This window comes from Rana temporaria, unplaced genomic scaffold (assembly GCF_905171775.1).
Source record: "Rana temporaria unplaced genomic scaffold, aRanTem1.1, whole genome shotgun sequence".
NCBI lineage: Eukaryota > Metazoa > Chordata > Amphibia > Anura > Ranidae > Rana > Rana temporaria.
In genome coordinates, this window is record NW_024404867.1 from 1 (window position 1) to 16,158 (window position 16,158).

General features: G+C 52.6%; 1 protein-coding gene across 1 annotated transcript; it reads right to left on the reverse strand.

Annotated features, from left to right (window-relative positions):
- Positions 1–1,121: 1,121 nt before the first annotated feature.
- LOC120924228 (F-actin-capping protein subunit beta-like) lies at positions 1,122–12,832 on the reverse strand (the record flags this gene model as incomplete). Its single annotated transcript, XM_040335098.1, has 2 exons — positions 1,122–1,268; positions 12,671–12,832. Coding segments are annotated over 2 exons (288 nt in total), but the record flags the coding sequence as incomplete, so codon positions are not given.
- Between the last annotated feature and the right edge of the window lie 3,326 nt (positions 12,833–16,158).

Below are 16,158 nucleotides of genomic sequence, written 5' to 3' on the forward strand. Positions count from 1 at the left end.
TTTGGGTCTCTCTTTGATGTTTGGAAGATGTTCAGGAGATAATTGTGATCTACACGCCCCCCCCCCTCTGATCTACACCCCCCCCCCCCCCCCAGTGATCTGCTTTGTCTCCACACAAGTTTTCTGTGAAGTTTTAGTCTCTGGGAGCCAGGAAGAGAGACGTCCGCACATGACATAGACGGGATGAGGAGATGTGGGGGAGTTCTGAGCTCACAATGAAAGAATTGGATTTCTACGGCTTTTTTCTAATGTGTGGTGCCAGCGGCACAAACATCACCGCAACCCATAGCAACCACACAGACCGGCTTCCTGAGGACCGGCCCGCAGGCTGCCAGATCAGGGTACCACAGGGAGGATATATAGTCATCAGATATACAACATAGATCAGGGAAATGCAACTAGTGGACCTCCAGCTGTTGCAAAACTACAAGTCCCATCATGCCTCTGGGTGTCATGCTTGTGGCTGTCAGAGTCTTGCTATGCCTCATGGGACTTGTAGTTCTGCAACAGCTGGAGGTCCACCAATTGCATATCCCCGACATAGATTATACCAATGATGCTGCTCTCCAGATACAAGATATATTATACAGAGTGACATCACCGCCCTCCAGATATAAGATATATTATACAGAGTGACATCACCACTCTCCAGATATAAGATATATTATACAGAGTGACATCACCACCCTCCAGATATAAGATATATTATACAGGAGTGACATCACCGCCCTCCAGATATAAGATATATTATACAGGAGTGACATCACCACCCTCCAGATATATTATACAGAGTGACCTCACCGCTCTCCAGATATAAGATATATTATACAGGAGTGACATCACCGCTCTCCAGATATAAGATATATTATACAGAGTGACATCACCGCTCTCCAGATATAAGATATATTATACAGAGTGACATCACCGCTCTCCAGATATAAGATATATTATACAGGAGTGACATCACCGCTCTCCAGATATATTATAGAGGAGTGACATCACCGCCCTCCAGATATATTATACAGGAGTGACATCACCGCCCTCCAGATATATTATAGAGGAGTGACATCACCGCCCTCCAGATATATTATAGAGGAGTGACCTCTCATGACGCCATTCCTTGTACACACAATAGAGAAATGTTACCTGTAGGAATCGCCATCTCTGTTGTAGTCGCACAGTAAGTAGTCCTTTCCCACCACCTTGTCCCGAGCGATCTTTAGAGGCTGATCCACGGAGGACAGGAGGTCTTCACACAGATTGGGTACCTGAAGAAGAGAGGAGACACCTCATTGGTCACAACATTCCTTTCCTCCCACAATGCACTGGGCCAATAGGAACATTTCTTCCTGCCACTTTAGTAAATGAGATGAAGCGTGGATCATAGCGCAGCGCGCCCCCCCCCCCCCTATCGCTCATTATCTTCTATGGGGGTCACTAAGCCTTAGGACTGCAAGGTTTCATGAAGACTGCGATGCAAACCGACTATAAAGTACAGAAGATATTTCCCCAAATCCTGTGTAAGGACTCTTCAGTCGTATGCAGAAAACGTACATTTAGCCACGTTAGGCGTGGTGGCGACCCCTGCTCCACCCCACATATGATTGAACAGAGGACATTTATTGTCAGGCATGCACACCATTATTTTAAGGGACTGACCGTTTAAGGAAAGGCAACAGCCCTCTTTTGGTAGCCCACCGGGCTGTGACGTTTACCGCATGTACGCCGGTCCTACATAAAAACCGAAGCCTTTGTCTGAGCAGAAACCAGATACCTCCAGAGATGGGCGTTTGGGCTGAAGGCCAAGATGGAAATGGAAGCAGCGGCGCGTCACGGGATGACAGGTGGGAAGTGGAAAGGGGGGATAAAAAAGGGGCTCCGTTATTGATCTCCATCGCTCCCCTCCTACTGTGCTTAAACGCAGAAAGACTGGGGTGCCCAACCAGTGGCCCGGGGGGCCACATGTGGGTCGCGGAGCCCTCTGATGTGGCCCGCGACCTCCTGCTCTGGGAAGGGTACAGAATAGAAGAATGTTATTAAAGGCAAGTTTATTACTTTAAATCACAATATATATATATATATATATATATATATATATATATATATATATATATATATATATATATATATATATATATATATATATATATATATATATATAGGCATGTCTGTTCTGCAGGGGTTACTGGGCTGCTTTCAAACGGATCCGCAGGCGCAGAGCAGCGCACCTGAGGGTTACCTGCACTGAGCCATAGACTTCTATTTCCTGCGAGTTTGGCGTGATTTCTGAAAGTGCATCTAACCTACAGGATATAATAGAAGTCTATGGCAAAGTTCAGCCAACGTGCAGAAAAGCTACAGGTGAACTATGCTGCACCCCTGGTGCGGGTAAACAACAGGGCATCAGCGTGAAAGCAGCCTTAGGCCCCTTTCACATGGTCAGCCCGACCCAATGGGACCGTTTATTCACCTCTAAGGAGTGGCAGATATAAATGGACTCGTGTCCCTTTACACACGCCTACCTCCAATCAGATACACTAAAAATAGTAGAAGGGGCTCTATAGGAGTAGAGTAGAGGGGGCTCTATAGGAGTAGAGTAGAGGGGGCTCTATAGGAGTAGAGTAGAGGGGGCTCTATAGGAGTAGAGTAGAGGGGGCTCTATAGGAGTAGAGTAGAGGGGGCTCTATAGGAGTAGAGTAGAGGGGGCTCTATAGGAGTAGAGTAGAGGGGGCTCTATAGGAGTAGAGTAGAGGGGGCTCTATAGGAGTAGAGTAGAGGGGGCTCTATAGGAGTAGAGTAGAGGGGGCTCTATAGGAGTAGAGTAGAGGGGGCTCTATAGGAGTAGAGTAGAGGGGGCTCTATAGGAGTAGAGTAGAGGGGGCTCTATAGGAGTAGAGTAGAGGGGGCTCTATAGGAGTAGAGTAGAGGGGGCTCTATAGGAGTAGAGTAGAGGGGGCTCTATAGGAGTAGAGTAGAGGGGGCTCTATAGGAGTAGAGTAGAGGGGGCTCTATAGGAGTAGAGTAGAGGGGCTCTATAGGAGTAGAGTAGAGGGGGCCTGCCTGCCTCGCCTCCCCCCCAATCGACAAACCTGCTTCACCTCCCCCCAATCGACGCCCCACCAATCGACGGCCCTCCCCACCAATCAACCTGCCTTACCCACCAATCGACCTGCCTTCCCCCCCCATATCGACCTGCCCCCCCCCACCTCCCCATATTGACCTGCCTTCCCCATATTGACCTGCCTTGTCCCCCCCACCTCCCTGCCTTCCCCCCCACCTCCCCCAACGACCTGCCTTTCCCCCCTCACCTGCCCCACCGACCTGCCTTTCCCCCCCACCCCCCCCCCCCCTCCCCCATCGACCTGCCCTCCCCCCCCCACCTTCCTGCCTTCCCCCCCACCTCCCCAATTGACCTGCCTCCCCCCCCACCTCCACTATCCGATTCACGTTCAGATGCCATTGTTAGAGATAATCAACGTCATCACCTCACCTGTCAGCGATCAGAATGTTATGGCTGATCGGTGTTCGCAGTCATTGGATTTTCCTGCAAGGTCTGCCGCATAATTTAGTAGTTCTTCAACTACAGAACCCACTATATGCACAAATTTTTATGTATTTATTTTTTATCTAGACCGCACAGGCCTCAAATAAACCGCCGATCAGGCCATCGTTCATTTGCGACAAAACAGAAGTAAAAAAAAAAAAGTTGCGTGACTGTAAAGACGAGAACAAAAAGTGAATCTCCACCAGGAACAAATTAAACCAAAACCTGCCAAAGGAACAAAACTCGGTCCTTTTTATTCTTGTTGCCGGTTACAAGGCAGAGAAGAGGAGCAGGAGGGCCGGCAGGTCTGGTGCAGCTAAAAAAACAAGACATCAAAGGCGTCCTCCGCCGACTTCCTCCGGCTCCCAAATAAAAAAGGAATGCAAAAGAGTTTAACTGGAGCCAGCGCCGGGCGCACATTCCTCTTCCCTGTGTAGGTCCGGGGCAGAGGACTAATTAGCACAGTGTGGGGGGAAGAGGAGGGGGGGCACTTAACCCTTCAACCCGCAGGAAAAGAACAGTCATCAAGATAGAATTGTGCTTTTGTCTTAAAGCGGGGGTTCACCCTTAGAGGGCACTTTTCCCCCTTAGATTCCTGCTCGTTTTCTCTAGGGGAATCGGCTATTTGTTTTAAAATATGTGCAGTACTTACCCGTTTACGAGATGCATCCTCTCCGTCGCTTCCGGGTATGGGCTGCGGGACTGGGCGTTCCTTCTTGATTGACAGTCTTCCGAGAGGCTTCCGACGGTCGCATCCGTCGCGTCACGATTTTCCGAAAGAAGCCGAACGTTGGTGCGCAGGCGCAGTATAGAGCCGCACCGACGTTCGGCTTCTTTCGGCTACGAGTGACGCGATGGATGCGACCGTCGGAAGCCTCTCGGAAGACTGTCAATCAAGAAGGAACGCCCGCTCCCGAAGACCCATACCCGGAAGCGACGGAAGAAGATGCAGCTCGAAAACGGGTAAGTACAGCTCATATTTTAATACAAATAGCCGATTCCCCTAGACCGAACGAGCAGGAATCTAAGGGGAGAAAAAAAAAAATTTAACAAATGGGTGAACTCCCGCTTTAAGTAAAACTTGTGTGACCTGCAGCCGTGGTCCTGAAAACTCGGCAAAGAATAATCAGAAGTTCTGACCTGGTGTGGACAGCAGAGTTCTGGGTTAAAGTGGTTGTAAAGGCTGAAGTGCAGCCCCCCCCCCCCCCGCCCTTATACTTACCTTAGCCCAACCTCGATCCGGCGTTGTGCACAGGAGCAGCTGCTCTCTCCCTCCTCATAGGTTCAGAGACATCAGGGGAAACCACTGTCTCCTGATGGCATTGCACTTTGATGACGAAACGCGTACGGTGGTGTTCCGGTGAGACCACTTCTGTTGTTGAAATGCAGACCACTGCTCCTGGTTTCATTATTTAATGTGAAAGGTACTGCGGGTACAATACCACTTCCCAATGGTCGGTGCAATTTGGTAAGCAACCATTTTTGCCTATGATGGAGGGGCTCATCACAGGATCTTACAGGTGGTGAATGGTGCTGATGCCATTCTAGAACCTTCTTTTCACTTTTGGAAATGTTTTTTTTCTTGAGCACAACTCTTTGAACAAATTTGTTAATCTTGAAAATGGCTCTCTGAACCTTTTCATGCTCTACTACACAGGTGTCAAACACAGGGCCCACGGGCCGAATTCGGCCCTCCAGGACATTTCATGTGGCCCTCGCACCTCTCCTGCAACTGCAGGAGAGCTCCAGGCCTCCTCCAGACCCTTACTTTCTAGTTTCAAGCAATGCATCCCGCTTCTTCCCAGCATAAGGAAAGGGGGGTGCACTGCGATGAAAGGGAGACTCAACTTCTGATGGTGGGGGGGGGGGGGGGGCTCTTAACATCCAATGTAAGGGGAGGGGATGCGCTGGACATCGAATCTTACAGATACAACCGGTGATCTGCCAATATGGTTCCAGGCTAACGAGATGGTTCCTGTAAGGACTGCGCAGGCGCAATCCTTGCCGACGGAAATCTCCGAACCGCGGCCGGAATCCAGGGCGACGTGGAATTTGAGGAAAGTGGCCAGTCAGCCTCACATCCTCGCTTCGCTTGGACGGCTCACTCGGCCTCCTGGCTCTTATTTTTTTTTTTTAACATCCTCCAATCCACAGGGATGTTAAGGAATGAGCCTGGATGCCGGCCGAGGTTCCGAGATTTCCTTCGTCAAGGATTGCGCCTGCGCAGTCCTTACAGGAACCATCTGGATAGGGGAACCATAACGACAAGTCACCGGCCCTTTTGAGGGCCATCATAATGCTGCCCACAATGAAATTTAGTTGGACACCCCTGTTCTAGAAGATTCTCCAATTCTAATGGGTGGAAAAACCGACTGGGCAACCTGAATATTTATGGGACTCCAGCCAATCCCCGGTGAGGCGTGCCCAGTAGGTGACGGGAGAATCCATAAATAGTCTGGGGGCCTCAGGCAGGAGGAGAGCATTCCTGGGTCCAGTCCTGCTGGAGAAGACCCTGTTCAGGGGGCTCTGGCCCCGAGCAGAACATTAGAAGTAGAGGTCGACTGATATGGGTTTTTCTCTGGCCGATGCCGATTTTTAGAAATCTGGGCGGCCGATGGCCGATATATGATGCCGATGTAAACAGAGAGGAGGGCCGCCGCGCTGGGTGTACCAAGATGGCCGCGGCTCCAGAGCTTTCCTGATGCTGTGACAGCAGCGGCAACCTGCGGATCGCCGCCACGGTCACAGCATCAGGAAAGATCGCGGCTTCGGCCTAGCTTCGGATCCGTGGCACCGCTAGCGGCCATATAAAATACTGGCCTAAGTTGGATAAAAATCGTAAAAATGTTGATTTCTCCAAAACGGCCAAATATCAGCCGATATATCAGCCTGCCGATATATCGGTTGACCTCTAATTAGAAGGAGCCATCAGGAAGACATTGAGGTCCCAGCTAGGCTTAGATGAGGGGTCCATGTGGCCCACAATGAAATGGAGTTTGACACCTCTGCTCTACTATGTCGTTCTTGAAGGTATTCCGATAAGCTCCCTGATAGAACGGAGTCAGACAATGGAGGCGGCCATCTTGTACAGGTGTGTAGTGAAGGACACGGCTCTCTCGCTCACATCTGTTGATGGAATCGGAGCTCCTGGGTGGGCTGTAGAATATGTAGGGAACGGACATTAACGTGTAGACAGATCGCCTATCAGCGCTGTCAGGATGGGGGGGGGGGGGAGTAAGAACAGAGCGGGACGTGGAAGCGAATTGGAAGAGCCGGGAACAATGAAAACATAAGTAAAAAGTCTTGGGGGGACATTCAAGCGGGTCGCACACAAAAGAGAAGACAAATTGAAAGAAGTTAATGAGATTCTGATACTTGTCGGCTGAACAAGGTTCCTCTTGTCGTACCTGGACCTGCCGCCTCCCCCCTCTCCTGCCCTCCTATCTGAACCGTCTTAATTAAAGTTAACTACTTGTACGCCGGGGCCACACAAGACTGAAGCCTTTGTCCGAGCAGAAACCGGATACCTCCATAGATGGGCCGCCTGGGCTGCGGACCAAGAGGGGGGAATGAAAGCAGCGGCCCCCGTCACGGGCTGACAGGTGGGAAGTGGAGGAGGAGGATAAAACATGGCTCTGTGTATCGCTTTTCAGCGTCGGGCCCTGTGATTCCTCTCTATCGCTCCCCTCCTACTGTGCTTAAGGAGCAGTCACAGCAGTAAGAGAACACCGGAGGCCATTGTGTGATGGGATCGGCCATCTTCCCATGTTGGTTCAGGTGGGCCAACATGACTGCGGAAGAAAAAAAAAAATGCAGATCTGTAGCTGGATAAAAGGTCGAGGTCACAAGGGTAGATCTGGCCCGGCGTTCATGTTTATGTGCAATACTGGTGACAGAGCGTGGCTCAGAATGGCCGCCTCTATGGGAACCTACCTGTGCATGAACAGATGTAAGTGGGAATGCAGGGCCTAAGCAGGAAGGTGAAAGGACTGCAGATACAATGTGGAAAAGAACGAACGATTTGATCCCCTGAAGACCAATTCGCAAAAAAAAAATCTCCAGAGCACATGGGCCCAGAAGAGCCATGTCATCTCCTTGCTAGGCAGAAAAAAAACTGAGGCTGCAGAACTGAGGATGGGGGATGTACCCGGGGGATCCGCCCCCTGGGAGGTACTGTACGGAGTGTTTTAACACTTAACATGCTGTTTTTCTGCCTAGTCAATCTCCTAAAAGGGAGGATAATACCCTAAGGTCAAATGCTGCTGTGTCCGTCCATGAACGGAAGAGAAATAAGCATTTGACCCCCTCAGTAGTTGGGGGAGGTTCCTTAGTAGTTGGGGGAGGTTCCTTGTTGGGAAGCACAGAGGTCGGACGTTTCTTGTAGTTGGTGATCAGGTCTCCACACATCTCAGGAGGGATTTTGCTCCTCTCTTTACAGATCTTCTCTAAATCCTTGAGGTTTCTTGGCAACTCGAAGTTTCAGTTCCCTCCATAAATTTTCTATAGGATTAAGGTCGGGAGACTGGCTAGGCCACTCCATGACCTTAATGTGCTTCTTCTTGAGCCACTCCTTTGTTGCCTTGGCGGTATGTTTTGGGTCATTGTCATGCTGGAAGACCCGTCCATGACCCATCTTCAGTGTTCTGTCTGAGGGAAGAAGTTTCGCCTCTAAGATTTTACAATACGTGGCCCCCGTCCATTGGCCCCTCAATGCGGCAAAGTCAGCCTGTACATTTAGCAGAGAAACCCCCCGAATCCTCATGTTTCCCCCTCCGTGTGACTGTAGGGATGGAGTTCTTAGTCACCATTTTTCTTCCTCCAAACACGGCGAGTTGAATTAATGCCAAAGAGCTCAATTTTGGTCTCATCTGACCACAGAACTATCTCCCAATCCTTTTGATGATTAGAGGGGCGGGTAGAGGCGGGGCGGATAGAGTCGTACAGAGGCGGGGCGGATAGAGTCGTACAGAGGCGGGGCGGATAGAGTCGTACAGAGGCGGGGCGGATAGAGTCGTACAGAGGCGGGGCGGATAGAGTCGTACAGAGGCGGGGCGGATAGAGTCGTACAGAGGCGGGGCGGATAGAGTCGTACAGAGGCGGGGCGGATAGAGTCGTACAGAGGCGGGGCGGATAGAGTCGTACAGAGGCGGGGCGGATAGAGTCGTACAGAGGCGGGGCGGATAGAGTCGTACAGAGGCGGGGCGGATAGAGTCGTACAGAGGCGGGGCGGATAGAGTCGTACAGAGGCGGGGCGGATAGAGTCGTACAGAGGCGGGGCGGATAGAGTCGTACAGAGGCGGGGCGGATAGAGTCGTACAGAGGCGGGGCGGATAGAGTCGTACAGAGGCGGGGCGGATAGGGTCGTACAGAGGCGGGGCGGATAGGGTCGTACAGAGGCGGGGCGGATAGAGTCGTACAGAGGCGGGGCGGATAGAGTCGTACAGAGGCGGGGCGGATAGAGTCGTACAGAGGCGGGGCGGATAGAGTCGTACAGAGGCGGGGCGGATAGAGTCGTACAGAGGCGGGGCGGATAGAGTCGTACAGAGGCGGGGCGGATAGAGTCGTACAGAGGCGGGGCGGATAGAGTCGTACAGAGGCGGGGCGGATAGAGTCGTACAGAGGCGGGGCGGATAGAGTCGTACAGAGGCGGGGCGGATAGAGTCGTACAGAGGCGGGGCGGATAGAGTCGTACAGAGGCGGGGCGGATAGAGTCGTACAGAGGCGGGGCGGATAGAGTCGTACAGAGGCGGGGCGGATAGAGTCGTACAGAGGCGGGGCGGATAGAGTCGTACAGAGGCGGGGCGGATAGAGTCGTACAGAGGCGGGGCGGATAGAGTCGTACAGAGGCGGGGCGGATAGAGTCGTACAGAGGCGGGGCGGATAGAGTCGTACAGAGGCGGGGCGGATAGAGTCGTACAGAGGCGGGGCGGATAGAGTCGTACAGAGGCGGGGCGGATAGAGTCGTACAGAGGCGGGGCGGATAGAGTCGTACAGAGGCGGGGCGGATAGAGTCGTACAGAGGCGGGGCGGATAGAGTCGTACAGAGGCGGGGCGGATAGAGTCGTACAGAGGCGGGGCGGATAGAGTCGTACAGAGGCGGGGCGGATAGAGTCGTACAGAGGCGGGGCGGATAGAGTCGTACAGAGGCGGGGCGGATAGAGTCGTACAGAGGCGGGGCGGATAGAGTCGTACAGAGGCGGGGCGGATAGAGTCGTACAGAGGCGGGGCGGATAGGGTCGTACAGAGGCGGGGCGGATAGAGTCGTACAGAGGCGGGGCGGATAGAGTCGTACAGAGGCGGGGCGGATAGAGTCGTACAGAGGCGGGGCGGATAGAGTCGTACAGAGGCGGGGCGGATAGAGTCGTACAGAGGCGGGGCGGATAGAGTCGTACAGAGGCGGGGCGGATAGAGTCGTACAGAGGCGGGGCGGATAGAGTCGTACAGAGGCGGGGCGGATAGAGTCGTACAGAGGCGGGGCGGATAGAGTCGTACAGAGGCGGGGCGGATAGAGTCGTACAGAGGCGGGGCGGATAGAGTCGTACAGAGGCGGGGCGGATAGAGTCGTACAGAGGCGGGGCGGATAGAGTCGTACAGAGGCGGGGCGGATAGAGTCGTACAGAGGCGGGGCGGATAGAGTCGTACAGAGGCGGGGCGGATAGAGTCGTACAGAGGCGGGGCGGATAGAGTCGTACAGAGGCGGGGCGGATAGAGTCGTACAGAGGCGGGGCGGATAGAGTCGTACAGAGGCGGGGCGGATAGAGTCGTACAGAGGCGGGGCGGATAGAGTCGTACAGAGGCGGGGCGGATAGAGTCGTACAGAGGCGGGGCGGATAGAGTCGTACAGAGGCGGGGCGGATAGAGTCGTACAGAGGCGGGGCGGATAGAGTCGTACAGAGGCGGGGCGGATAGAGTCGTACAGAGGCGGGGCGGATAGAGTCGTACAGAGGCGGGGCGGATAGAGTCGTACAGAGGCGGGGCGGATAGAGTCGTACAGAGGCGGGGCGGATAGAGTCGTACAGAGGCGGGGCGGATAGAGTCGTACAGAGGCGGGGCGGATAGAGTCGTACAGAGGCGGGGCGGATAGAGTCGTACAGAGGCGGGGCGGATAGAGTCGTACAGAGGCGGGGCGGATAGATCCGCACAGAGGCGGGGCGGATAGAGTCGTACAGAGGCGGGGCGGATAGAGTCGTACAGAGGCGGGGCGGATAGAGTCGTACAGAGGCGGGGCGGATAGAGTCGTACAGAGGCGGGCGGATAGGGTCGTACAGAGGCGGGGCGGATAGAGTCGTACAGAGGCGGGCGGATAGGGTCGTACAGAGGCGGGCGGATAGAGTCGTACAGAGGCGGGGCGGATAGAGTCGTACAGAGGCGGGGCGGATAGAGTCGTACAGAGGCGGGGCGGATAGAGTCGTACAGAGGCGGGCGGATAGGGTCGTACAGAGGCGGGCGGATAGGGTCGTACAGAGGCGGGCGGATAGGGTCGTACAGAGGCGGGCGGATAGGGTCGTACAGAGGCGGGCGGATAGGGTCGTACAGAGGCGGGCGGATAGAGTCATAGAGAGGCAGGTATAGGTGGGCGGATAGGTTCATAGAGGGGCAGGTATAGGTGGGCGGATAAAGTCATAGAGGGGCAGGTATAGGTAGGCAGATATGGTTGTAGAGAGGCAGGTATAGGTGGGTGGATAGGGTCGTAGAGAGGTGGGTATAGGTGGGCGGATAGGGTCGTACAGAGGCAGGTATAGGTGGGCGGATAGGGTCATAGAGAAGCAGGTATAGGTGGGCGGATAGGGTCATAGAGGGGCAGGTATAGGTGGGCGGATATAGTCAGAGAGGCAAGTATAGGTGGGTGGATAGGGTCGTACAGAGGCAGGTATAGGTGGGTGGATAGGGTCGTACAGGGGGGGTATAGGTGGGCGGATAGGGTCGTAGAGAGGTGGGAAGATAGGGTCGTACAGAGGCAGGTATAGGTGGGCGGAGAGGGTCGTAGAGAGGCAAGTATAGGTGGGCGGATATAGTCAGAGAGGCAAGTATAGGTGGGTGGATAGGGTCAGAGGGGCAGCTTTAATTGGTAGAAAGGGTTTCAATGAGGCAAGTGTGGGTAGACAGAGCTACCGTATGCAGGTATCATGGGTAGGTAGGGCCATAGAGGAGCAGGTATATTTTGGTAGAAAAGGCCATGTAGAGGTAGATAGCCGGGCCATAGAGTGGCAGGCATAGATAGAGCGAGTCATATGTAGGTAGGTTATATATAATGCTGTAGACCAGCAGGTATAAGGAAGGGAGATGGGGCTGTAGGGAGGCGAGTATATAGAGACATAAACAGGCATAAGGTAGGTACAAAGACATAAAAATCAGACAGAGCTCTATAGTATGCAACACCAACTTCATCTAGTAAAGTCCAGTTCTCCCCATTGCAGCCCCCCTCCCTAAGGTAGTGCTAGAGGGTGGGGGGCGACAGTCACCACCCACATGATACTACACCCGGGTATTGGGGCTCCTGGCAGGATAGGAGACCATCCTTGGCACCGGGCATGCCAGCCTGAACTTCATGACGGGTCGTCCTAGTTTCCTCCCCGCCTGTGTGCAGGGCGAGTTCCTGTACGGATCACGAGACGTGTGACTGGCAGGGCCCCTAATGTGATCTAATTAATGGTGCTGAGAACAAGAGACAGAGGCCGGGGGGGGGGGGGGGGGTCAGGAGGTTCTGTTAATGAGGATACACAGGCTGGGACAACTTGTGATTCCTCGTCTTCTATTCAGGGGAACAGGACATAAAAACACCTGTGTGCGTCCGACGGAAGCTGACCTCCGGGACTGGGTGAATGGCAGTTGTCTAGCTGAGGATTCCAGCCATAGGATTAGCTTGCACAGGCTTTAGAATGTAAGTTGGGCAGAAGATGGAGCCACTTTTAGCAATAAAGAGATTCGGAAAAGGCGTTTGATGGATCTACAGGTAAAAAAAATAGGTCCTATCAGGACTCTCCTCATCCCAGATCCTCGCTGCTGCCAGGCAGGCGGTACTGAGGAGAGAAATAGAAGAAAACAAAGACGACTGCTGGCTCTGAGGAAGGTGGTTACCCTTCGAAATGAGTCAGTGGTCAAGGTACGCAATGACGTCTCTCTTACCAGATCAATGAGGTCGCTGAGGTTCTTCTCGATCTGTTGGGGAGGGAGTCGCCTCATCAAATCCAAGGCACAGTCCAGCTGCTGGTCACTCTGCAAGATAAAAAAAAAATCAAAACCGTTACATATCTCATCATCAGAGGTCAAAGTCAATCGGCGGCCATATTGTATGGATAGGGGTTATTATAGGTCTGACTTACGAGATATACCTTTATATTGCATTGAAAGCATTGATACCGTGTCTAACATTACTAGACTGTAAAATAATAAAAGGAACGATGGGGGGGGGGGGGCGCCACCACACACTCACTTGGGTAGATAAAGAAAAAGAAAGGATAGGCGTGCAACGCCTGGCAGCGCTTTCCTGCGGAACTCCGCAAAGCTACATTTACATCTTCCAGGCCTTCCTTCTGTACAATCCGGCAGCTTCCCTGACATACTCTGCAGATGCTTGAGGACTTTGAGGTGCTTTATGCTTCATTTACCAGAACGTCATCAATGGTAAGGGCGTGGCTACGCGTTTCAGGGCCTTTGCACCGACTCTTTCTCAAGCCTATCCTTGATTTATAATTTACTCGAGTGCACTACGGTTTTTAACCATTGGGTTTAACAAACATCTAAGTGGGGCCCCATGTGGCTCGGGGCCTTTGGACCAACTCTTTCTCAAGCCTTATCCGTACATTACAGTTTGCATACTAGCTCATTATGCCTTTCTCTTGCAGGTTATTTTTTCCCCCCGAGGGGGGGGGGGCATTCACTTCCTCTTTAAACCATGCTGTGTTAGGGAATCGCTTCCCTAACACTGACCCGCCTCTCAGCGGATCAGGTGCACCGGGTCTGGTTACCGGTCACCTGATTGGCTGAAGCGAAAGGCGAGCAGAGATGACATCAAGGGAGTGCGGAGGACGGCTGACCCGACAAAGATAAGGGCCGGACACAAGGCTCCCCATCAGTGCCCCCCCATTAAGCGAGGGTCCCCATCAGTGCCCCCCATTACGCGAGGGTCACCAGAGCCCCCCATGTTACGCAAGGGTCCCAAGCCCCCCCCCCCCCCCATTACGCCAGGGTCCCAACCCAAGCCTCTCCATTACGCCAGGGTCCCAACCAAAGCCTCCCCATTACGCCAGGGTCCCAACCCAAGCCCCAAGCCTCCCCATTACGCCAGGGTCCCAACCAAAGCCTCCCCATTACGCCAGGGTCCCAACCCAAGCCCCAAGCCTCCCCATTACGCCAGGGTCCCAACCCCAAGCCCCAAGCCTCCCCATTACGCCAGGGTCCCAACCCCAAGCCTCCCCATTACGCCAGGGTCCCAACCCAAGCCTCCCCATTACGCCAGGGTCCCAACCCAAGCCTCCCCATTACGCCAGGGTCCCAAACTGGCGGCATTTGAGGGGCACAGTGGTGGCAATTGATGGGCATAGGGAGGCTGCAATTGATTTTTTCAGTTTGCGCCCCCCCCCCCCAAATGTTGAGCACCAGCCGCCACTGTGGTATACTACACTGAGCAATGTCTACATTGTATATCTAACACCATATCCAGTTCTACTACACCGAGCAGAGTCTGTATTGTATCTCCAACTCCATTACAAGGGATCGGGTTCTACTACGCTGAGAAACGTATCCGATCCCATTACACATGATCCCATCGTACTACACCGAGGAGCATCTACATTGTATATCTGACACCATGATGAGGGATACTGTTCCAATACACCAAGCAGTGTCCCTATTATATCTCGGACCCCATTAGGAGGGACATTGTTATACAATGAGCAGCGCCCCATATTGTATCTCCATCATCAATACAAGAGGTACAGTTACACTACAATGCGAGTAGCGCTTGAATTGTAGATCCTATTATGAGGGATCACTTTACACATCACTGCAGAAGCACATACTGGGAGGCGCTGGGATTTAACCCTTGCACGTGCAGTCGGATGAAGAATTGCTCTGGTGAGGCGGCTCCATACAGTAAACGCAGGGATCCTCAAACTACGGCCCTCCAGATGTTGTAGAACTACAAATCCCAGGAGGCATTGCAACGCACCTACATTCACAGACATGACTGGGCATGATGGGAATTGTAGTTCCTGAACAACAGGAGGGCCGTAGTTTGAAGACCCCCCTGGTGTAAAGGATCCCTCGATGGGCACCCTATAGATCAAACCCTAGAAAGGAGCGCCAGACCGAGACTGGATGAAAGCGCCTCCATCGCCGCACAACAACCGCCGAACGTCCAATCCAAGAGGGAGAGTCCTATTCTACAGGAAGCGGCGGCCATATTGTATCCCCGGCTCCATTACCAAGGACATGACAACTTTGATTCTAAAGTGAGAACAGAAATAATGTAACAAAAAAACACTAGGAGTTGCTATTAACCACTTAAGGACCCCTTCACGCCGATATACGTTGGCAGAATGGCACGGCTGGGCACGTACCCGTACGTGTCTCTTTAACCACTTAACGCCCGCCGCACGACTATTTACGTCCGCAAAATGGCACGGACAGGCAGAAGGGCGTATATATACACGTCCTTGCCTTCTAGCGGGTGGGGGGTCCGATCGGGACCCCCCCCCCCCGCTGCGGGGGGATTCCCTCGGGGAGCGATCCGGGACGACGGCGCGGCTATTCGTTTATAGCCGCTCCGTCGCGATCGCTCCCCGGAGCTGAAGAACGGGGAGAGCCGTATGTAAACACAGCTTCCCCGTGCTTCACTATGGCGGCGCATCGATCGCGTCATTCCCTTTATAGGGGAGACACAATCGATGATGTCAGTCCTACAGCCACACCCCCCTACTGTTGTAAACACACACTAGGTGAAGCCTAAAACGTTCAGCGCCCCCTGTGGTTAACTCCCAAACTGCAACTGTCATTTTCACAATAAACAATGCAATTTAAATGCATTTTTTGCTGTGAAAATGACAATGGTCCCAAAAATGTGTCAAAATTGTCCGAAGTGTCCGCCATAATGTCGCAGTCACAAAAAAAAAACGCTGATCGCCGCCATTAGTAGTAAAAAAAAAAAAAAATTAATAAAAATGCAATAAAACTATCCCCTATTTTGTAAACGCTATAAATTTTGCGCAAACCAATCGATAAACGCTTATTGCGATTTTTTTTTAATACCAAAAATAGGTAGAAGAATACGTATTGGCCTAAACTGAGCAAAAAAAATATTTTTTTATCTTTTTTGGGGATATTTATTATAGCAAAAAAATTGCCTTTTTTTCAAAATTGTCGCTCTATTTTTGTTTATAGCGCAAAAAATGAAAAAACGCAGAGGTGATCAAATACCACCAAAAGAAATCTCTATTTGTGGGGAATAAAGGACGCCAATTTTGTTTGGGAGCCACGTCGCACGACCGCGCAATTGTCAGTTAAAGCGACGCAGTGCCGAAATCGCAAAAAGGGGCCAAGTCCTTAACCTGCGTAATGGTCCGGGGGTTAAGCAACAGGCTGAGAGCGGTAGTTCCCGACATCAGCCTGCAGGG